Here is a 23628-nt window from a genome sequence, read left to right as displayed (position 1 = left end):
GGTTGAAAAATATTCGTAATCTCAGGAGCTGGCCGACCGGCACTTGCGAACTGCTTCTGCTTCGGGCACCGCGCAGCAAGAAAGACTAAAGAAAATGGCGTCAGCTGGTTCTCTTATACCCCTGCCACACTGACGTCAGGGAAGAAGCGACGACATCCGACGCCGGACCTAGACTTTGGAATTCGGCCGACCGAGGACCCACCTGACGGCAGGATAACCCTTCTGTTATGACTGCAGCTGTATGCACGATGAACATCTATATAATTACATAAATGACTACCACACACCTTTGGTGTCATCTGTTTTTGTGAAATACACAACTCCTGCATCACACACACATCTAGTTAACTGCCAATATGAACAGCAGAGTCCCTATCCTTCTCTAGAGGGATTCACAGTATCTCTTGTCCATTATATTCCCTGCTGTCTCTTGCTCAGACCTCCATACCAGCAGTGAAGGAAGGTTTGATACATAATAATGGGATGACAATCACACAAAAGCTAGTTATTAAAACTACAGTGCCTGGCTACTTTTGTAATAGCTCACAGGCAAATGCAATGCTGAGATACCAACAAAAATATTAGGCAGAGCAGAGACAGACTCTCAACTACGGATCTTTCACTTGACAGTGAGAAAACAAAATTCCAGCAGTAACCCAATAGAATAGCATTGATAAGGAAGCCAGAAGATGGCAGATCCTGGTGCTCTTTAAGTAGATATCCCATTCAACCCCCATTGGCTGCCACTAACTCCATTATCTGATTCATATTCGAGGAACACTACTATTATAGAATGAATAAACACGCTAACAGAGACAAACTTTCCAAATGTAGACACCTTGTGTGCCATGCTTCTTTGCTTTGTCCAATGGACAACAAATAAAGCTTAAACAAACAGCTTCTGCCCATGTAAAATAGCATTTGTTCATTTACTTATTTTCAATTTTTATTTATTTATTTATGTATTCATTTTTATTAGCGGATTGCAGCCTTAACCCTCCATGGTAAAATGCAAGAAAAACGTCTCTTTTACAACACCTTATATTATAGAAATAACGGATCCAAATCACTTCACAATATTTTATTTTCTGATTGTAAATGATTTATATGTAACCTTATTTGCCTGTGTAGAAGTGTTGAACATTTGGGGGGGTGCATAAGGAGGGAAGTGCCACACATAAATCGGATCCAGAGCCACCAAATGGTGACATGTTACTGGGGATATAACTTATTATGATGAGCTTGCAAACTTAAACTTGATATGAAGAAGGTTAATAATAAGCGATGGCCCACATGTGCACTGGCCATCAAACAGAAAGGTTCTGATCACCCAAAGGGGGTGGTAGTGACGTAGCAAAATGTTCTGTTACAACTCCCTTTCTCTGCAGGGTGTTTAACATCAAACTGTTAGTGGCAGATGGTTGTACAAGTGTAGTTCTGGAGTTCACCCACTCACAAATCTCTACAGGTAGTACCAGGAGGTAGACGGAGATACTGGTGCGTGTTCCTGGAATATGGACAAGCAACCTGCCTCCAAACCATTAAACAATGTTTTATCTCTCCAGGTACTACCACCCAAAATATTTCTGTATCCAGAAATTTCTCTCCTGCTACTGCTTCCCAAACCATTTCCTGCATCTAGAAATTGTACTCATTTGCATTTCACCAGACAGAGGCAGGTATTTGTTTGTTTGTTCAGTGCAAAACAAATGACGAATATTAAGGCAAACCACTGTGGAGCAATTATAAACACACACTGTTCCATAAATGCATGCATAATACACACAAAACTGAAAATTCTCCATTATCACAATTGTATACCATACATCCACCTCACAAAAATATCCACACCTCTCAACTTCTTTTTTTAAAGAATTTAGGACAAACCCAAAAGTAATGGAGAGACAAACGGCCAAAATCAGTGATAGTTTTTAAATATTACTGTATCTCAATTAAAAAGTTAATAGAGAAACAGGTTTTACATCAACATGCATTTTCTGAATCAAAAAAGTAGGGCCCTCTAAATATTAATTGAACATAATCCACAGTGATTTACCAGAAAATCAACATTTTTACAAGGGACAGCACAAACATACGAGTCAAAATCATGGTCATTCAGCAAAATTCTGGACAGTTGAGAGCTATGCTCTGATGTAAACATAGAATATGATATCAACACAGACTTGGACCAGTGAATTTGTTTTTTTAAGAATCTAGCCATGAAATCTTGCTACTCTGTAGTTTTACTGACATTATTAGCAGCAGCACATTTTACTCAGTGGAAATGCTAAGTCAGCTTTCCTCTCCATATATTAATACAAAAAAGGTACCAGCCAAGACTCACCTGTTTATCATTACGTTCACAGTTACTGGACACATAAAATTCTGGCAGGGAATCTGGATCGAACCTGCTGTGGAAGGTCCCCATTTGACCACTGTAGAACGCTGTGGACTACACAAAAGTTGCTGTAGATGGCAGTAAGGTTTGCCGAAGATGGCACTAAGGTGCTGGGCAAGTTGAAATGAGCAGCACAACTAATGCAAAGTGCTGTTTCTGGGCCCTATTCTCCCTACGTATCTTGCCAGGCATTATGTTACAGTTTCTGATAACCATGTTGTAGAATGACACAGGATCTGTGGTACCTGGCTTGCCCTTTGACCGATCCACAACTGCACCCAGCCTTCAGACTTTCAAATCAGGAAAAACAAGCTACCTGAACTCTCCCGGACAAGATGATTAAAATGTGCTGAACTAATTAACTCCAGTGAGACTCCAAGAAGCAGTTTATGAATGTCAGTTCAAGTACCAGGTTAATCATTTCAAATTCTGCACCATAAAGCTGACCTACCTTCTCAAGTCCACACTTACTAATTGTAAGGAGGCAGCTGTGTGAACACAGGTGTGTGACACCTGGAAACTGAGATGGACCTTAAATGCAAAGGAGCCTTTGGTATAAAACATAGTTCAACAGTTAAATGCGTGTAGACTGTCTTAAAAAGAATTTCTGATCGTGTTATTCTTACAACAAATGAAGTAACAAGGTAAACTGAGGAGTTTCTCAATTTCAGGTCACGATCATTAGGAAGAAAGCAACTTTGTTAGATCACAAAGGTCAGAAGTTAATAACGTGTTTATCAGAAAGACTCCAAGCAAGCCCTGTATCAGGAAGTGAAAACTACTGCTGAAAAGCAGGATACTGCACAACACTCGGCATGGATCTTTACTGACAAAGTCACACCCACTAGTGTAAGAAGGAACTATTCTTAAAGGAGACATGCCTGGAAGCCTACATTACAGCGTATGTGAGAAAGTGTAACTAACTTAAAACAAGTCAACGAACTGAGCACAAAGAAATGTATGTCACATATTCATGTCTGCACACAAATGACCTATAAGGACACAGAAGTAACACAATAAACTAGTATATAAATATATACCTTGCTCTATGGACAAACAAATCATACAATAAAGTACAGCTACTATACAGAAAAAAAAACAAGTATATTGGACAAAGAACCCAGCAGAAATTCATGCAACTTCATACAAAAGCAAGCATGCATTATTCACACTAACTGCAGTCAGCATGTCTGTCATACGCATAAGCACACATACCCACTCTATGTAAAGAGAGGCAGTTAAATTTTAGTCATAAATACCTCTCAACTGTACAGATTTTCACAGAATGTCCAGATTTGTGCCTCATATTTTTGGTGTGTTCCTTCTAAAATCTGTACTTTTCTGGCAAATAGGTGAGGACTGAATTCATTAAATAATGACAAACATTTGAGTTTAAGACTCCACATCCTTCAGAAAATTCATGCTAATGCAAAACCTATTATTCTATCAACTTTCTAAGTTTGTAAGAGCGATATTTAAAATCTGTCCCTATTTGTACCCCCATCGTTTTAGGCTTTGTGATTTTTTTTGCTCTAAGAGGTTGAGAGGTATTCATTGGTGCATGATTCTCTCACGTATACATGCTACCACATTTGTGCATTCACAAAAATAAATCTGTTTTATAAAGACATCCAAAATTTACTAGACAGAGGCACTAGTATGTACTGTTATGCATGACACTGCATCACAGAGCTGTGTGTGTGGAGGGAAGACAAGAAAATGTGAAAAGGAAAGTTGAGTTAGTTGAAGGATTTGATATTAGGTTTTCTAAATCCTAACATGGAATTCCCAGGAGTTTTTTTTCAGGTAAAAGTTTGAAGAAGTATGCATGAACAAAATGTTTTGGATATCTGTTACCAATTACAGTTCAGGCAGAAATATTATTTATATGCCTGACACATGAAAAAGTTCTTCACAAATGGAGACAAAAGATCTGTTTCATGAAAAAGTGATAAAGTGGTCCTACTGTGAATACACTTCATGACAGTTATCTGTGTCCTATCAACGTTCTGTCATAGCACCATTACTGTAGGGTACCAATGAAACCTGTCCCATGGATGCAACCACGATGAAGGAATAACCATTTCTGACAACACACCATTGAGCACAAATCATTGCATTTGCAACAAAAATAAATTCAGTATGATCTGACAATCTTTCTTATGTTTACATTTGCTGAGAGAAAAATGCTGATGCAAAGTAAGCTGGCTGAGTGGCTCTGTAAAATCTAAACAAGACAACAGATTATAGCTACGGACGCTAATTACAAATATAAAGAGAAAAGACAGTGAGGCAGAAGAGTGAAGGGGCTTGGCCTGCTCACCTCTCTCAGGGGGAGCAGGCTGCAAATGTTTAAGAACAAATGAGGACATGTAGAGTTCCCCAGTATATACCAGGAAAACCACTTTATTTGCTTTAAAGCTGTTGAGCAGAGCTGCTTTCTGGTAATATCCCTTGTGGAAATGAAGGAATCGGCAGTGTGGAAAGTACAGTTGTGTACACTTACCATAAATATAGATGTTCAAGTGTATTCACTGTTGCAGTCATTACATTTGGGTAATCTGCTGCCAGGTTGCCCTCAGTCGGCCTGATTAACAAAGTCTTGGGTCCTGCGTCAGTTGCTGTCCCTTCTTCCATGATGTCAGGTCATCATGGGTATAAAACATGCAGCCGACTCCATTACATCAGCTTTTCTTGCCCCAGATGTCAGGTGCCCCCTAATGGGGAGCAAATAAACACAAAAACACAAAAGTATACCGCCGACCAAAAGCAAATACACCAAAAAGGCTTTTAAGCATAGTAAAGGAAAGTAGAGGTATAGCCAGAAAAAACTAGGGGGCTGGAAGGAGGGTAACCAGGACTGCAACAGTGAATACACTCGAACATCCACATTTATGGTAAGTGTACACAACTGTACTATGTTCTTCATGTTTCACTGTTGCAGTCATTACATTTGGGTAGATTCCCAAAGCTATGGTTGGGAGAAGGAGTTATACAGCATTAGGGCCAGCTATAAGCCCTGCAAGACAGCAGTGGTAAAGCCAGCTCTGGATTTAGAGAAAATTGGTAAATGATAATGCTTGGTGAAAGTATGAACTGAACTCCAGGTAGCAGCTTCTAGGATATCCCTGGTAGGAATACCTCTGAGAAAGGCTGCAGAAGTAGATGCAGCCCTGGCAGACTGAGATCTGATCCCCTGGGGGATAGGTTTTCCATGGTGCTTATAGCAGAAATGAATGCAATGGCTTATCCATTTAGAAATGGTTTGTTTTGAAATAGCCTTCCCCTCTGCCCCTGCAGCAAATGCTTCCAGCAATTGTTCAGATTTTCTTCGAGATTTAGTCCTGTCCAAATAGAATCTAAGTTGTCTGTGCACATCCAAGGAATGCAGAATCCGTTCCCCTTTGTTCTGTGGATTGGGAAAGAAGGTTGGCAAATGGATGGACTGATTATGAGACACACTGGATACCACCTTGGGCATGAAGGAAGGATTGGTCCTGAGAGACACCCTGTCCACATGAAAGATGAAGAAAGGCTCCAATGCCATAAGGGCCTGTAATTCAGATATCCTTCTAGCTGAAGTGATTGCTAAAAGGAAGGCTGTTTTCCAAGAAAGAAATTTTAAGTCTGCAGTAGCAGCTGGCTTGAAAGGAGGTGGAGTGAGCTTCTCCAAAACAAAGTTAAGGTCCCAGCAGGAGTAGGAGCTCTCCTGGGTGGTCTCAAGTTTTTTGCCCCTCTGAGATACTACTTGAGTAGAGGATGACAGAAGAGGAGTGGTTCTGTGTTATAGTGAGCTGAAATAGCTGAGGCGTGGATTTTAATGGAGGAAAAAGACAGGCCCTTGTGAAGCATCTCAGTTATGTATTGCAAAATCTGAGGTAGATTAGGTGCTGCTGTGCTCATCCCTAAAGATTGGTTCCAGGCACAGAATCTTTTCCATTTGTCAGCATAAGGTTTTCTAGTACTAGGTCTTCTCACCTCTAAGATGACATCCATCACAGGTTTGCTGAGAGATGAAAAGGGTGAATTTAAGTGATTAGCCAGGCTGCAAGGTTCAATGCTGGAAGCTGAGGGTGCAGAATTTGATTCTCCTGCTGAGACAGCAGGGAAGGGGTCTGAGACAGGTGCCATGGAGATATTTGCAACACACTGCACGGGAGGGGGTACCAGTGTTGGCGCAGCCAGTATGGAGCAATTAAAAGCATCCTTGGTTTGTCCTGTTTGACTTTTAGTAGAACTTTGGAGAGCAGAGGCAGAGGGGGAAAGGTGTAGACTGATAGGTTTTTCCAGCTGAAGGATAGAGCATCCACTTTCCAGGCTTGTTTGTGAGGAGTCCTTGTGCAAAACTTGTCCAACTGGTAGTTCTGGGGGGAGGCAAATAGATCTATGTCTGGGCTCCCCCATTCACTTGTCAACATGTTGAAAATCTGTGGTTCCAGTTTCCACTCATGTGGGTCCATGAGGTTTCTGCTTAGTCCGTCTGCCAGTGTATTAAATTTTCCTGGCAGGAATTGAACTTGTAGGTGCACTTGGTAGCTCAAGGCTGTGTTCCACAATGCCATGGCTAGTCTGCAGAGGGGGTAGAAATGTGTACCCCCCTGCTTGTTTATGTACCACATAACCATGGTGTTGTCCATCTTTACCATTAGTTGTCCTGGAAGAATGTAGTCCTTGAAGGCTATCAGAGCATTCTGTACAGCTAACATTTCTTTTTGATTGATATATAGGTGCATTTGATTTGGGTTCCATTTGCCCTGAATGCACTTCCCTGCCAGGAGAGCCCCCCATGCATAGCCTGATGCATCTGTAGTTAGGGTTTGGGTGGCAGGGGGTAGCGTGAATGATAGTCCCTTGTTTTGGTGGCAGGCCTCTGCCCACCATAGGAACTCCAGGTGTAGGCAAGGTATGATAGGAATCATTGTTTCTAGGCTGTGACAATGTTGACTCCATAGACATTTTAGATACCACTGAAGTTTCCTCATATACAGTCTTGCATATGGAATTAGAAGAATGCAGGTGGCCATGAACCCCAGGGCTTGCAGTATTTGTCTTGCAGATAGCAGGGTTTTTGTGGCCACATGTTTGAAGTATGTTACCAAATGGATTTGCTTCTCTGGCATGAGGAAAGCCATCCGGGCAGTTGTATTCAAGCTTGCACCCAGGAATGTAATCTGTTGACAGGGTACCAGTTGTGATTTCTTTTCATTTATGGTGTACCCCAGACAAGTTAGAACCCTTTTTACGAACGCCAGATGGTTTAGAAGTATGCCCTGGTTTTCTGCCTGAATTAGACAATCGTCCAGGTATGGATATATTTGAATATTTCTTTGCCTGCAAAATGCAATAACTGGAGCCAGGCACCTTGTGAATACCCTGGGCGCAGTAGACAAGCCAAAGGGCAGTGCAGAGAACTGATAATGCAAGTAGCCTGCTTTGAAGCGTAGGTATCTTCTGCAAGATTCCCTGATTGGGATGTGCAGGTATGCTTCTTTAAAATCTAGAGTTGCCAACCAGGCATCTTTGGCTAGCATAGGAAGTAACTGGTGAAGAGTCAACATCTTGAATTTTGGAATCTCCAGAAATGTGTTTAGAGTAGACAGGTCCAGGATTGGACGCCATGATTTGTCTTTTCTAGGTACCAGAAAAAACCTGGAATAGAAACCTTGTCCCTTTTCCTCTTCTGGTACCAATTGAATAGCCCCCATGCTTAAGAGGGAAAGTACTTGTTGTTGAGCCTCTGCCCACTGATTTGGGGGCAGGTTTGGCCACCCGTTTGGTGTTGGCAATGTGTGGAAATGAAATCTGTATCCCTGGGACACTATATTTAAAACCCATTTGTCCTGGGTAATGAGCTCCCAGTTCTTTGCATGAAGAGCAATCTTTCCCCCCAAAGGGGCGGTTAAAAGATAAGTTCTTGGTAATTCTAAAAGGAAGTCATTCAGACTGTTTACCATAGGGGGGTGTCTTGTTATTCCCAGATTTGGAAGTGGAGGCCCCCACTGCATATTCCTGTGCGCCCCATGGGACTGAAACCTGGGGCTTTTGCTGTGTCTGGGTTTGGCTTGAGAAGACCTGGAAGGGGATGGAAAGGACCAATTCTTAGAGGGCCAGTGCCTACTAAATCTAGCAGGCTGAACTTGTAAAAAATCTTTAACAGTTTGCATAGATATAGCTTTATCTTCCATCTTTTTTAGAACTTCTTCAGCCTTATTGCCAAACAGGCGGTCCTGATTTTAAGGAGCATCCAACAATTTAGCTTTAACATGATCAGGCAAAGATTGCTCCTTAAGCTAAGCATGCCTTCTAAGCACAGACCCAGTAACAGCAGCCCTGCAGGAGGTCTCTAAAGAATCAAAACCACATTGCAAAGTATGTTTTCCAACTTGTTCAGCAAAATGCATTAAATCCTGTAATTCTTTATTTTCCACACAGTCAGGGATCAACATAATTTTCTGTTTAAGCAGTCCAATAATATGCTATTGATATTTTAACATATGAAATTGGCAGTTTAAAGCTCTGATTGCCAAGGTTGCAGAAGTATAAACCTTTTTACCCCCATCTATCCAGCGCCCTGGAGTCTCTATCAGAAGGGGTAGGATTTTTAGCAGTAGAAGCCTTAATGCCCTTGGGCCCCTGAGAAATAGTTTCTGGATCTGCAACAGGATTTTTGAAAAGGAACTTGTGGGACTCAGGAACCCTGTATTATCTGTCAGGTTTACTAGGAGCCAGAGGCAGGGAATCAGGGGCCATACTGGATTCCGAGAACACATCATCACAATGTCTAGTACAGGAGGTATAGCCAAAGGCCTATGCTGAGGTAGAAGAAGGAAATCCCTAAGCCTCTTTTTTGAATCAGAAGATTCCTGGCTTTCCCAGTGGAAATGTTCCCTTAAAGTATGTAAAGTTTCCCCAAAAGAAAAATCCTTAGGAGGGGAAGCAGAGGGAATGGAATCTTCTGCATCAGAATTCTCATAAGTAGGTATCAACAAATCCAGGTCATTAGAAGAGTCAGAAGAAAAAGAATCCTGATCAGAAGATTCATAAACAAGCTCAGCCCTAGGCCTCTTGGGGCTTTGACTACCCCTGATTAGAGTAATTAGATCTTCAGCCATTTTTATCATTTGTTTTTTAGGCATAGGGGCCTGAACATGTGGCCTGGGCTTCATTTTTTTAAACATGGATCGAGATTTAGGCCTTAGTAATGAAGGCGGTGTTGATTTAACATGCAAGTCTGTAGGCCTGAATACACCCTCAGAAGCTGGTGCCTGCACAGTGGCTCCAGAACCATCCAAGGTAGAGACATCCGCGGGTTCCATAGGTGAAGCATCTCGTGGCATACTGGACTCCGAATGGGTCTCAGTAGAGGCCTGCGAATCAGAAGTAGGGGGTATCAGGGGCTGCGAAAGCGTCTCACTGAGTACTGGCGAACTGCTGAGTGGCTTAGGAGAAGCGTCATCAGCAGTTTTGGACCTTGGCGGCCTGTCTCTGTCTTTATCTTTGCGTTTTTTCAGAATACTGGAAGTCGGATGGCTAACCGATGACATTTCTAGATAATTGAACTGAGAACCGAAATATTTAGAGACAAAAATGTACCAACGACAGATAGTGCGCTGATTAAATAAAGCACAAAACCGACAGCAAGGTACGTTGTGGTCAGGGCCTAGGCAAGGAATACAGTACAAATGAAAATCCTTATGAGGTAATTGCTTCCCACAAGTAATGCAATTATTAACTTTTACTGACATTGGTAAGGAGCAAGAAAAAGTTTCCCCAATGGAGTACTTAGCTTTTAGTTGAAGACTTCGGTTCTGAAACTCAAAAATGAAAATTTCAGGAGTTGGCCGACTGGCACTTGCGAACTGCTTCTGCTTCGGGCACTGCACAGCAAGAAAGACTGATGTAATGGCATCGGCTGCATGTTTTATACCCCTGATGACCTGATGTCATGGAAGAAGGGACAGCAATCAACGCAGGACCCAAGACTTTGTTAATCAGGCCGAGTGAGGGCAACAGCAGATTACCCAAATGTAATGACTGCAACAATGAAACACGAAGAACATCTACCGATTACAAGTTACCTTTCCTTCCCTGCATGGGGATATAGCGTTGAATAAAGGAGAATACCTCAAACCACCCTTGATGACTGCCTAAATGATGACCACCCTCTGTCAACTCTCACCCTCAATGTTGAAGGGAACAAATGGGTCATTTGTCTGACAGAGGGCTGATGACCAGCAATCACCAGGGGCAAAAATAGTGATTACAACATGCTAATGTGACTCAGGGGAAACAACAAATAAACAAAACACATGCTTACTCTGTTTTATTTTTAATAGACATGTAAGCAGGTTGCAAAAGTGAGGCAAACAGTTTATACTGTATTATATTATTCTCTGAAGTACAGGTTAGTGCAAAGTAAAACACATGCAATGTTCTGATGGGCCAGAATCATGTAAAATTGTCCAAAGTTTGTGTTAACACAGCACCTAAAGGATATCCTGAAGAAAGATGTAAGAAGGTATGCTCATCTCAAAACTAAGCCTCCTGTTACTTCTAAAGCTTTGTTACTGCTAGTTAACAAGTGCTTGATGCAAGGAATAAAGTGTCATGTATTAAGCGATACAGAGGACATCACAAATGCAAAAGAATCTCCACAGTACAGCGCTCGACTTCTTTGCTCAAGAATTCTGGACAAAGCCCAAACATAATGCAGGACAAATGTCCAAAATCAGGGATAATTTTTAAATATTACTCTAATTCACTTAAAACAGTTAATAGAAAAAGAAGTTGGGTACTTACCATAAAAATCCATCTGTGTTGTTGCTTTTTCATTTGGTCTTCAACATGTGGGTTCAGATCTGATATTGGATCCAACTCAGCCAAATACTACAGCTCTAGGATCTGAAAAACCTGAGCTCCTCCCCTACCCACAATGCCCTGTGCTCCCTTCATCCCTCAGATCGAGTTTGCTGCTCACAAGGCAAGTATGTAATGTAATATATATATATATATATATATATATATATATATATATATATATATATATATATATATATCATCATCATCATCATCTTCTTTCGGCTGTTCCCGTTAGGGGTCGCCACAGCAGATCACCTGTTTCCATTTCTTCCTGTCTTCTGCATCTTACTCTGTCACACCAACCACCTGCATGTCCTCTCTCATCACATCCATAAACCTTACCTTAGGCCTTCCTCTTTTCCTGTTACCTGGTAGCTTCATCCTTAGCATCTTTTTCCCAACATACTCATATATATATATATATATATATATATATATATATATATATATATATATATATATATATAAAACCCAGAAAACATATGTCCCTAAATAGAATGGAACAAGAATACTTCAGGAGCTCAACACGGACATAGGAGTGACCAAAAGAGCAACATACACCAGATCTGCAGAAAGAAATAATTTGGAAGGGGGGATGGAGAGAGGGAAGGTTGAAGACCAAATGAAAAAGCAACAACTCAGATGGAGCATTATGATAAGTACATAACTTCTTTATCTGAAGCTGCTGTTTTCATTTAGTCTTCAACCTGTGGGACAGAGTTCCCAGCTACATAAATTTTGGGAGGCCCTTATGGAAGGATATTCTGTAGCACAGCAGAACCAAAGAAAGCTCTGCTTCTGAAAATAATGTCCAATTTGTAGTGAGATATGAAGGTATGTGAGTTTGACCAAGTAGCTCCAGAGCAAATCTCATCAATGGGCACTCTACACCAAAAGGCAGCGGATGTGGATACTGACATAGTGGAATGAGCTTTGATGGGTAGCGGCAAAGGAATCCCTCTACTACAGTAAACCAGAGAAATACAGCTTGAAATCCAATTTGTCAGAAAAACTTTGGAAATTGGTTTCCCAAAATTAGTCTTGGAGTATGAAACAAAAAGTTGGTAAGACTTTCTGAAGTGTTTAGTCCTATCCAAATAAAAATGTTATTGTATATGCACATCCAGCATATAGAGAATGCATTCTCCTTTGTTTTGGAAATTAGGGAAGAATACTGGAAGACTGACTACCTAGTTAATATTAGGCTCATAAGCAACCTTGGGTAGGAAGGAAGGACTGCAGCACAATGTAACTCTATCTTTGTAAAAGATCAAATAGTGTGGCTTGATAGATAAAGCCTAAAGTTCAGACACTCTTTTAGCTGAAGTGATGGCTACTAAGAAAGCAGTCTTCCATGACAAAAACCTCAAATCAACCTTTGCTGCTGGTTCAAAAAGAGGTGCAACCAATGTTTAAAAGACGATGGTAGGCTCCCAAGGGGGAGTGGGATCCTTAATGGGAGGACAAAGAAGAAAGATGCCCTTTAGGAAAGTTTTACACAACTTGGAAGAGGCCAAAGGTAATGAATTTTTCCCAAAATGAAAGCTGGAGATACCTGCCATTTGCATCTTGACAGTGGAAAACCTATCTCTGCTATGAAAAATGGGCATTAAAAAAATCTAATATAGCAGAAATGGGAGCCATAAAAGGATCCAGTTGGTTTCAGTGAGCCCAAATAGGAAATCTCTTCCACCTGCTGTTATATACTTTCCTGGTGGAAGCTTTACGTGCTGCAACTAAAATTTCTCTAACTGAGGAAGAAAGCCTGGCATTCCTAGCCATCAATGGAACAGGAGCAATCAAGTGGTCAACTTTACACTGGATAGATCTGGGTAAGGACATCCTGAGGGATGGGAGAGAAGGTCCAGAGTGGGATAGAGGGTCCATTTTGGACATACTAGGGGTGGCCATAGGAAGGGAAAAGTACAGTTGTGTACACTTACCATAAATGCAGATGTTTGAGTGTATTCACTGTTGCAGTCATTACATTTGGGGTAATCTGTTGGCAGGTTGCCCTCAGTCGGCCTGATTAACAAAGTCTTGGGTCCTGCGTAGGTTGCTGTCCCTTCTTCCATGACGTCAGGGGTAAAAAACTTGCAGCCGACGGTGCCACCCAAATGGGGAGCAAAATATTTATATATATATATATATATATATATATATATATATATATATATATATACATATATATATATATAATGTGTGTGTGTGTGTATAATTAAAAATACAAAACATATACCTCCAAACAAAAGCAAATACACCAAAAAGGCTTTTAATCATAGTAAAAGAAAAGAGAGGCATATTTAGAGAAAAACAGGGGGCTGGAGGGAGGGTAACCAGGACTGCAACAGTGAATACACTCAAACATCTACATTCATGGTAAGTGTACACAACTGTAATATGTTCTTCGTGTTTCACTGCTGCAGTCATTACATTTGGGTAGAATCCCAAAGCTATGGTTGGGAGGATGGATTTATACAGCATTAGGAGCAGCTATAAGGCCCTGCAGAACAGCAGTGGCAAAGCCTGCTCTGGATTTAGAGAAGAGAGGTAAATGGTAATGTTTGATGAACGTGTAAACTGAGCTCTAGGTAGCAGCTTCTAGAATGTCTCTGGTAGGAACCCCTCTGAGAAAGGCTGCAGAAGTAGATGCAGCCCTGGTGGAATGAGATCTGATCCCCCTGGGGATAGATTTATCATGGTGCATATAGCAGAAATGAATACAATGGCTTATCCATTTGGAAACAGTCTGCTTTGAAATAGCCTTTCCCACTGCCCCTGCAGCAAATGCCACTAATAGTTGTTCAGATTTTCTTAGAGATTTTTATCCTGTTTAAGTAGAATCTAAGTTGTCTGTGTACATCCAATGAGTGCAGAATCCACTCACCCTTGTTCTGTGGATTGGGGAAGAAAGTTGGCAGAATGAATGGTCTGATTAAGAGCCACACTGGATACCACCTTAGGCATAAAGGATGGATTGGTCCTGAGAGCCACCCTGTCCGTATAAAAAATAATGAAAGTCTCCACTGCCATAACAGCCTGTAATTCTGAAATCCTTCTAGCTGAAGTGACTGCTAAAAGGAAAGCTGTTCTCCAAGAGAGAAATTTTAGGTCTGCAGTAGCAGCTGGCTCAAAAGGAGGGAGAGTGAGTTTTTCAAAAACAAAATTGAGGTCCCATGCAGGAGTTGATGCTCTCCTGGGAGGTCTTAAATTTTTGGCCCCTCTGAGATACTGCTTTAGCAGAGGATGAGAGAAGAGGGGATGTTCTGTGTTGTAATGAGCTGAAATGGCAGAGGCATGGATTTTTAAGGAAGAAAAAGATAGGCCCTTGTGAAGCATCTCAGTTAAGTATTGCAGAATCTGAGGAATATTGGGCATTGCTGTGCTTATTCCTTGTGATTGGTTCCAGACACAATCTTTTCCATTTATCAACATAAGATTTTCTAGTCCTAGGCCTTCTAGCCTCCAAAATGACATCCATCACAGGTTTGCTGAGAGATGTCAAGGGTGAAATTAGTTGATTAGCAATGCTGCCAGATTCAAAGTTTGGAGTTGAGTGTGCAGAATTTGGTAGCTCTGCTGAGACAATAGGTAAGGTGACTGAGGCAGGTGCCATGGAGGAAGGTGTGACACATTGCGCAGGAGTGGGTACCAGTGTTGATGAGGCCAGTCTGCAGCAATAAGAATCATTTTTGGTTTGTCCTGTCTGACTTTTAGTAGAACTTTGGAGAGCAGAGACAGAGGAGGAAAAGCATAGACTGATAGGTTTTTCCAGCTGAATGATACAGCATCCACTTTCCAATCTTTTTTGTGATGAATTCTTCTGCAGAATTTGTCCAACTGATAGTTCTGGGGTGAGGCAAAAAGATCTATGTCTGTACTCCCCCATTTGCATGTCAACATGTTGAAAACTTGTGGTTCCAGTTTCCATTCGTGTGGGTCCATAAGATTTATGCTTAGTTTGTCTGCCAGAGTATTTAGCTTTCCTGGCAGAAATTGAGCTTGTAGTTGTATTTGGTAGGTCAAGGCCATGTTCCACAATGCCATGGCTAGTTTGCAAAGGGGGTAGGAATGTGCACCCCCCTGCTTGTTTATGTACCACATGACTGTGGTGTTGTCTGTCTTTATCAGTAGTTGTCCTGGATGAAAGTAATCCTTGAAGGCTGTCAGAGCATTCTGTACAGCTAGCATCTCTTTCTGATTGATATGTAGGTGCATTTGTTTTGGGCTCCATTCACCATGAATGTACCCCCCAAGCATAGTCTGATGCGTCTGTAGTTAGGGTTTGGGCGGCAGAGGGTGGAGTGAATGGCAGTCCCTTGTTTTGGTGGCAGGCCTCTGCCCACCATAGTAACTCTAGTTGCATGCAAGGTATAATAGGAATCATTGTTTCCAGACTGTGACAATGTTGACTCCATAAACTTTTTAGGTACCACTGAAGTTTCCTCATATGCAGTCTTGCATATGGAATTAGAAGAATGCAGGAGGCCATGAACCCTAAGGCCTGCAGAATTTGTCTTGCAGATAGCTGGGTTTTTGTGGCCACCTGTTTGAAGTAAGTCATCAATTGAATTTGCTTTTCTGGCATAAGGTAAGTCATCTGGCAGTTGTATTCAAGCTTGCAACCCAAGAATGTAATTTTTTGAGTGGGGAACCAGTTGTGATTTCTTTTCGTTTATGGTGTACCCTAGACAAGTTAGAAACCTTTTTACAAATGCCAGATGCTTTAGAAGAGTGTCCTTGTTTTCTGCCTGAATTAGACAATTGTCCAGGTATGGATAAATCTGAATACTTCTTTGCCTGCAAAATGCAATTACTGGTGCCAGGTGCTTTGTGAAGACCCTGGGTACAGTAGATAAGCCAAAGGGCAGTGCAGAGAGCCGGTAATGCAAGTAACCTGCTTTGAAGCAGAGGTATCGTCTGCAAGATTCCCTTATTGGGATATGCAGGTAAGCCTCTTTTAAGTCTAGAGTTACCAACTAGGCATCTTTGCCTAGCATAGGTAGTAACTGTTGAAGAGTCAGCATCTTGAATTTTGGAATGTCCAGAAATGTATTTAGAATGGATAAGTCCAGAATTGGATGCCAAGATTTGTCTTTTCTGGGTACCAGGAAAAGTCTTGAATAGAAACCTTGCCCCTTTTCCTCTTCTGGTACTGGTTGAATAGCCCCCATATTCATGAGGGACAGAACTTGTATCTGGGTCTCTGCCCACTGATCTGGAGGCAGATCTAGCCAGCTGTTTGGGATTGGCAACGTGTGGAAATGAAATCTGTATCTCTGGGATACTATATTTAAAACCCATTTGTGCTGGATAATCAGTTGCCAGTTTCATGCATGAAGTGCCAGTTTTCCCCTCAAAGGGGCAGCCAAAAGGTAAGTGCTTGGTGATTGTAGAGGAAAGTCATTGAGACTGTTTACCATAGGGAGGTGCCTTGTTGCTTCCAGGTTTAGAGGTGGAGGCACCCCATTGTTTTGTTCTAAAAGTTCCTTGTGACTGAAACCTGGAGCCTTTGGAATGTCTGGATTTGGCTTGAGCGGCTCTCGAGGAAACTGGAAAGGACCAGTTCTTAGTAGGCCAGTGCCTACTAAATCTGGGTGGCTGCACTTATAAGAAATTGTTCACAGTTTGCATAGATTTAGCTTTATCTTCCATCTTTTTTAAAACTTCTTCAGCCTTATTACCAAAAAGACTGCCCTGTTGTAAAGGAGCATCCAACAATTTTGCTTTAACATGGTCAGGCAGATTTTGCTCTTTGAGCCAAGCATGCCTTCTTATCACAGATCCAGTTACAGCAGCCCTGCAAGACACCTCCAAAGAATCAAAACCACATTGCAAAGTATTTTTTCCAACTTGTTCAGCTGAATGTAATAAATCCTGCAACTCTTTATTTTACACACAGTCAGAGATCAACATCATTTTCTGTTTAAATAGACCCATGACATGCTGTTGATATTTAAGCATATGAAATTGACAGTTTAAAGCCCTGTTAAAACCCTGATTGCCAAGGTTGCAGAAGTGTAATCCTTCTCACCCCATCTATCCAGCACCCTGGAATCTCTGTCAGAAGGGGTTGGATTTTTAGCAGTAAAGGCCTTAATGCCCTTGGGACCCTGAGAAATGGTTTCAGGATCAGCAATAGGGTTTTTGAAAAGGAATTTGTGGAGGTCAGGAACCCTGTAGTATCTGTCTGGCTTACTAGGAGCTGAAGGCAGAGAATCAGGAGTCATACTGGACTCAGAAAAAACATCAACAACAATGTCTAGAACAGGAGGTATAGCCTAAGGCCTATGCTGAGGAAGAAGAAGAAAATCCCTAAGTCTCTTTTTAGATTCAGAGAAATCCTGACTTTCCCAGTGGAAGTGTTCCCTTAAGGTATGCAAAGTTTCTCCAAAAGAGAAATCCTCAGGGGGAGAAGCAGAAGGATGGAATCTTCTGCATCAGAGTCCTCATAAGTAGGTATAGATAAATCCTGTTCAGAAGAAGAATCAGAAGAAATAGAAACCTGATCTGGTGATTTATAATCAGTGCCTTGCCTAGGCCTCTTAGCAGGAGGTGGATGGCTACCCCTGATCAAGGTAATTAAATCTTCAGCCATTTTGATCATTTGAATTTTAGGCATTGGGGCCTGTACACGTGGCCCAAGCGTCGTTCTTTTAGACAGAAGTAGATTTTGGCCTTAGTTTTGAAGATGGCGTCAATTTAATATACAAATCTTTAGGCCTGAAAACACCCTCAGAAGTCGGTGCCTGCACAGTGGCTCTGGACCCATCTAAGGTAGAGACATCCGAGGGTTCAATACTTAAAGCATCTCGTGGCATACCAGACTTAGAATGGGTTTCAGTAGGGGCCTGTGAATCAAAAGTAGCGGGTATCAGGGGCTGCAAAAGTGCCTCACTGAGTACTGGTGAACTGGCGAATGGCTTAGAAAAAGCGTCGTCGGTTTTGGACCTTGACGGTCTGTCTCTGTCTTTTTCTTTGCGTTTTTTTAGGTATTCCAGTAGTCAGATTGCTAACTGATGACATTTCTGGATAGATAAATCTTGAACCAAAATATTTAGAAGCAAAAATATACTGACGTTTAATCGTGCATTGACTAAATTTAGCACAAAACCGACAGCAAGGCACATTGTGGTCAGGGCGTAGGCAAGGAATACAGTACAAATGAAAATCCTTATGAGGTATTTGCTTCCCACAAGTAATGCAATTATTAACTTTTACTGACATTGGTAAGGAGCAAGAAAAAGTTTCCCCAGTGGAGTACTTAGCTTTTAGTTGAAGACTTTGGTTCTGAAACTCAAAAATGAAAATTTCAGGAGTCGGCCGACCGGCACTTGCAAACTGCTTCTGCTTCGGGCATCACGTGGCAAGAAAGACTGATGTAATGGTGTCAGCTACATGTTTTATTCCCCTGACAACCTGACGTCATAGAAGAAGGGACAGCAACCGATGCAGGACCCAAGACTTTGTTAATCAGGCCGACTGAGGGCAACCTGCCAGCAGATTACCCCAAATGTAATGACTGCAACAGTGAAACACGAAGAACATCCATACTTGTCGAAACCAAAAGGGAGCAATGAGGATAACTTTGCTCTTCAACCTCTGAGCTCTCTAAAGAAATGTGGGAATGAGAGAAAGAGGGGGTAAGCATAAAGTAGACCAGCAGCCAAGCATGGACTAGAGCATCTCTTGATGAGTGTCTCTGAGGAGGGATCAGGGCAAAAACCCACTGCATTTGGTGTTGGAAAGAGATGTAAAGAGATCACAGCAATGCTGGCCTCATTTTTGGAAGATCATGAGGCATCAGAATGGTCCTGCTGAGCCTGTTCGCAAGAATATTTGACTTCCCAGGAATGTGTGTTGCCACTAGAAAGCAGTTAAAGGAGATCGCCCATTGCCACAACCTCATGGTCTCTCGACATAAGGGATAACACTTAGTTCCTCCCTGCTTGTTGATGTACCAAACAATGGACATGTTGTCTGTCTGAAATGAAAGGGTTCCTGAGGGAAGAGAGGTATGAAGGACTTGCAATGCTAGGAGCACTGCTCTCATCTCCAGGGCATTTATAAGCAAATTGGTCATTAAGGGGGGGCAGGTGCCTTGGACTGTCTGACCCAGAAAATGCCCTCGCACCTGAGCTGGGAGGCATCTGTGGTCACTGTGGCCTTTGGGGAAGAAAGGATAAAGGGATGACCTTGCGCTAGAACCTGTAATTAAAGCCACCAGAAAAGAGATTATTTGCATACTCGAGAAAGTCTGATTGGATAATTTGGGGGATAAGAAAGGTGGGACCATTGAACTATTAGTGTCCATTGAAGAACTCATGTGGCAATGAGCTATAGGAACAAGAGTAATGGTGGCAGCCATGGAGCCCAATGCTCTTAGAGCAACACATGCTGGAGGCATTGTAATATCTAGAATCTATATGACATGGAGTCTGAGGGTGGAGATCCTCTCCGGGGAAGAAGAGCTAGGCAATGAATTGTGTCCAGATGGGCTCCAATGAAGTCTACCACCTGTACCAGTTGTAGATGTGATTTCTTTAAGTTGATGGAGATGCTCAAGGTTGAGGCTAGTTGAAGTAAGTAGTTCCTAGCTTGAAGGAGTTGATGCCTGGTGGGAGCAGTGAGGAGCCAATCACCCAGATAGGGAAACACAAAGAATCCTTGCAGTCTCAGGTGAGCTGCCACTCCTACCATACATTTGGTGAAAACCCAGGGGCTGTGGTGAGACCAAAGGGGAGTACTCTGAACTGGTAGTGATTGGCTCCCAGCCGGAAGCAGAGAAACCTTCTGAAGTGCCCATTCATTTTGATGTGATAGAATATGTCCTGAAGATCTACTGAGCACATCCAGTTGTCCTTCTGCAGAAAGGGCAGAATGGACTGAATTGTGTCCATTCTGAACTTTGAATTGGCAATGGAGTTGTTCAGATGTGTCAAATCCAGAATAAGTCTGAGGTCCTCCATTTTCTTGGGTACTAAAAACAATCTTGAATAGATGGCTGAACTGAACTGGTCTTGGGGGACAGTCTGGAGGACTCATTTTGCAAGCAGCTTTGAAATTTCTAATACTGCAGCCTCTCTCTGACTGGATAGAACATAGGGGAGGGACTTCTTTGGAGAGGGATTTTGGAAAAAGGGAAAAACATAGCCTCTAGATATTATGTTCAACACCCAAAGGTCATTTGTGATGGCTTCCCAGGCTGTTGGATGTAGAGAAAGATGTCACCTGACTGCCTCCATAGCCAAGCAGTTGGCCAATCCTTCAGGATCGCTGATTGGGCCTGTCTGAGAAGTTATCATGAGACCCCTGGTTCATGGGACCCCTTCTGCTATGAGGGTGGCATCTGCCATTAGCACCGTTTCCACCTATGCCTCTGGAGGAAAATTCTCCTGGTGATTCCTGGAAAGGACCTTGAAATTTTCAAAACCACAACTTCCTGCCACCATGTTGGTTTCTGGAAAAGGACAGTTGAGGGGTGGCAAAACAAATTCCGATGGTAGACAAGATCTTCCCATCCTTCTTGCTCTGGGAGAACATGTCTCTAACTGTGGGATGTAACAAAGATGATCCGTCAAAGGGAGCATTAGTAAAAGATGCCTTAAAGGGTTCTGTGAAATCACAGAGCTGCATCCAGGTGTGGCGCCTTATAGCAATGCCTGAAGTGGCCACCCATGAGTTACCCTCTGCCACATGCAGGATCAGCTTCGTGGATGTATTCACTATAGAAAGGAAGGTGGCCATTCTGGAGGAAAAGGGTTTCTGTTCCTCTGCAGACATGGACCCTGGGGCAGAACTAGAGAAAGTACAGTTTTGTACCTACCATAAATGTAGATGTCCGAGAGGTATGCATCTGCAGTCCTAACATATGGGTTGTCCTGCCTCAGGCAGCCCTTCGGTCGGCCGGATTCCAAAGTCTGGGTCTGGCCTCGGCTGATGTCGCACTTCACCCGACATCATAGCTGCTGTGAATTGGGTATAAAGGCATCAGCCGACGCCATTTTCCTCAGTGTTTCTTGCCCCAGATGCCAGGTGCCCTCTAGGAAGGCTAAATTTGGATAAATGCAAATGATTCCAAACAGTAGAGAGCAAACAAAAATAAACATGTATATACATATATACAAACAAATACACCATAATAGATTCCCCCCAGCTAGCTACAAGATGGGCAAATACCCTAGGAGTACCACAGAGGGAAGGAGGGTGGGTAATCCTGACTGCAGATGCATACCTCTCGGACATCTACATTTATGGTAGGTACAAAACTGTACTATGTCCTTCAAGGATGCATCTGCAGTCCTAACATATGGGTAGAATACCATAGCCAAACTGGGGGAGGAGGCACTAAGATGATTATGGTGTAGTTAAGATCCCTTGCAAAACAGCAGTTGCAAAACCTGCTTGGGATCTGGAGTATAAAGGTAGATTATAATACTTGGCAAATGTATGCATGGAGCTCCAAGTAGCAGCTTCTAAAATGTCTTTGGTAGCCACTCCTCGTAAGAAAGCTGTAGTAGTGGCTGTAGCCCTTGTGGAGTGAGGTCTGATGTTTCTTGGAGTTGTCTTTCCATGAAAAGAGTAACAAAATCTAATGCAATTTCCTATCCATTTTGAGATTGTCTGTTTTGAAATTGCTTTTCCTTCCATTCCTGATGCATATGCTACCAGAAGCTGGTCAGTTTTTCTATTGTTCTTGGTTCTGTCCAGATAGTAGTGCAATTGCCTGTGCACATCCAAGGTATGTAGTAGTCTTTCCCCCCTGTTCTGTGGGTCGGGGAAGAATGTTGGTAGGTGGATTGCTTGGTTCAATGATACCCTGGAGACCACCTTTGGCAAAAAAGTAGGGTTAGTTCTCAAGGACACTCTATCCTGATGGAAGATAAGGAAGGGCTGCACTGCCATTAATGCCTGTAATTCAGAAACCCTTCTTGCTGAAGTGATTGCAAGCAGGAAAGCAGTTTTCCAATATAAGAACTGTAATTCTGCTGTTGCTGCTGGTTCGAAGGGGGGAAGTGTTAACTTTTCCAGCACAAAGTTAAGGTCCCATGTAGGTAAAGGTGGCTTCCTTGGAGGCTTTACATTTTTAATTCCTCTCAGAAACTGCCTGAGTAGAGGATGAGAGAAGACTGGAGGATCCGTGTTGTATTCTGCTGAGATTGCTGATGCATGAATCTTAATGGAGGAGTAAGACAGGCCATTGTGGAGAAGTTCTGCTAAATAATCCAGGATGTTAGCTATGTTTGTTAATGATACATTTTCCCCTTTTGCTGCACTCCAAATGAGGTATCTTTTCCATTTGGCTGAATAAGTCTTCCTTGTGGAGGGTCTGCGAGCCTCCAGGATAATGTCTTTAACCCTCTGAGATAAAACTGGGTTATTTTGTTTTATGTAATATTCCAAGCAGCTAGCTGCAGTGTTTTCAAGTTTGGATGTAGGATCTTGAAGTTGTTCTGTGTTAGCAGTAAAGGAAGTAGAGGTAGAGGCCATGCGTGCGTCCGAGACATACTCCTCAGTAGCGGGATACCAATGCTGCCTCGGCCAGTCTGGAGCTATCAGGATGATCTTTGGGTGATCTTCTTTGATCTTCAGTAGCACTTTGTGCATCAGAGGAAGAGGTGGGAATGCATATGCTGTCAGATTTTCCCAACTGAAGGAGAGGGAGTCCACCTTCCAAGCAAGTGGGTGGTATGTCCTTGTGCAGAATTTCCTCAATTGGTGGTTGTGTGGGGATGCGAACAGGTCTATTTCTGGTAGTCCCCATTTCTTTGTAACGGATTTGAAGATGTCTGGATGCAGCATCCATTCGTGGGCATCTGTGGTAGTTCTGCTTAAGGTGTCTGCTAGTATATTTTCTTTTCCTGGCACAAATATGGCCTGGAGCTGAATGTTGAGTTTCAGGGCCACATTTCACAGGTCCATTGCCATCCGGCATAGAGGATATGAGTGTGTGCCCCCTTGTTTGTTGATATACCACATGACTGTGGTGTTGTCCGTCCTTATCAGCAAATGACCCTGTTGAAGAAACGGTCTGAATGTCTGAATTGCCTGTTTCACTGCCAGCATCTCTTTTTGATTTATGTGTAGGTTCAGCTGGTCTTGTGTCCATAGGCCTTGTATACACTTGTCCACCATGTGTGCCCCCCAACCGAGGTCTGAGGCATCCGTGGTGATAGTCTGGCTTGGGTGAGGCTTGTGGAAAGGCAGCCCTCTGTTCAACTGACAGGCCTGAGCCCACCACAGGAATTCTTGCTTCAGGCATGGAATTAGGGTTTCTAGACTGTGCTTGTGTTGAGACCATAAATTCCTTAGGTACCATTGCAACTTCCTCATATGTAGTCTGGCATGTGGAATCAATATTATGCAGGATG

The 23628-nt window shown here is 42.5% G+C and overlaps 1 protein-coding gene across 2 annotated transcripts in view; it reads right to left on the bottom strand.

The window, feature by feature from the left end:
• The window catches only part of LOC122806915 (inositol hexakisphosphate and diphosphoinositol-pentakisphosphate kinase 2-like), a 1544141-nt gene that overhangs the window by 1291509 nt on the left and 229004 nt on the right, over positions 1–23628 (bottom strand). The window contains exon 1 of one of the 2 annotated variants that reach the window (XM_044077729.1): positions 2345–3149. The exons of the other annotated variant lie outside the window; for it this stretch is intronic. Within the exon in view, the coding sequence (XP_043933664.1) occupies positions 2345–2428 (84 nt within the window). The 5' untranslated portion in view covers positions 2429–3149. Of the gene's footprint in view, positions 1–2344; positions 3150–23628 lie in introns of those variants that run through there. 2 annotated transcript variants of the gene reach the window in all.

This window comes from Protopterus annectens, chromosome 7.part0 (genome assembly GCF_019279795.1).
Source record: "Protopterus annectens isolate FY-2018-M chromosome 7.part0, PAN1.0, whole genome shotgun sequence".
Classification (NCBI taxonomy): domain Eukaryota; kingdom Metazoa; phylum Chordata; order Ceratodontiformes; family Protopteridae; genus Protopterus; species Protopterus annectens.
This window is presented reverse-complemented; position numbering and strand designations above follow the sequence as displayed.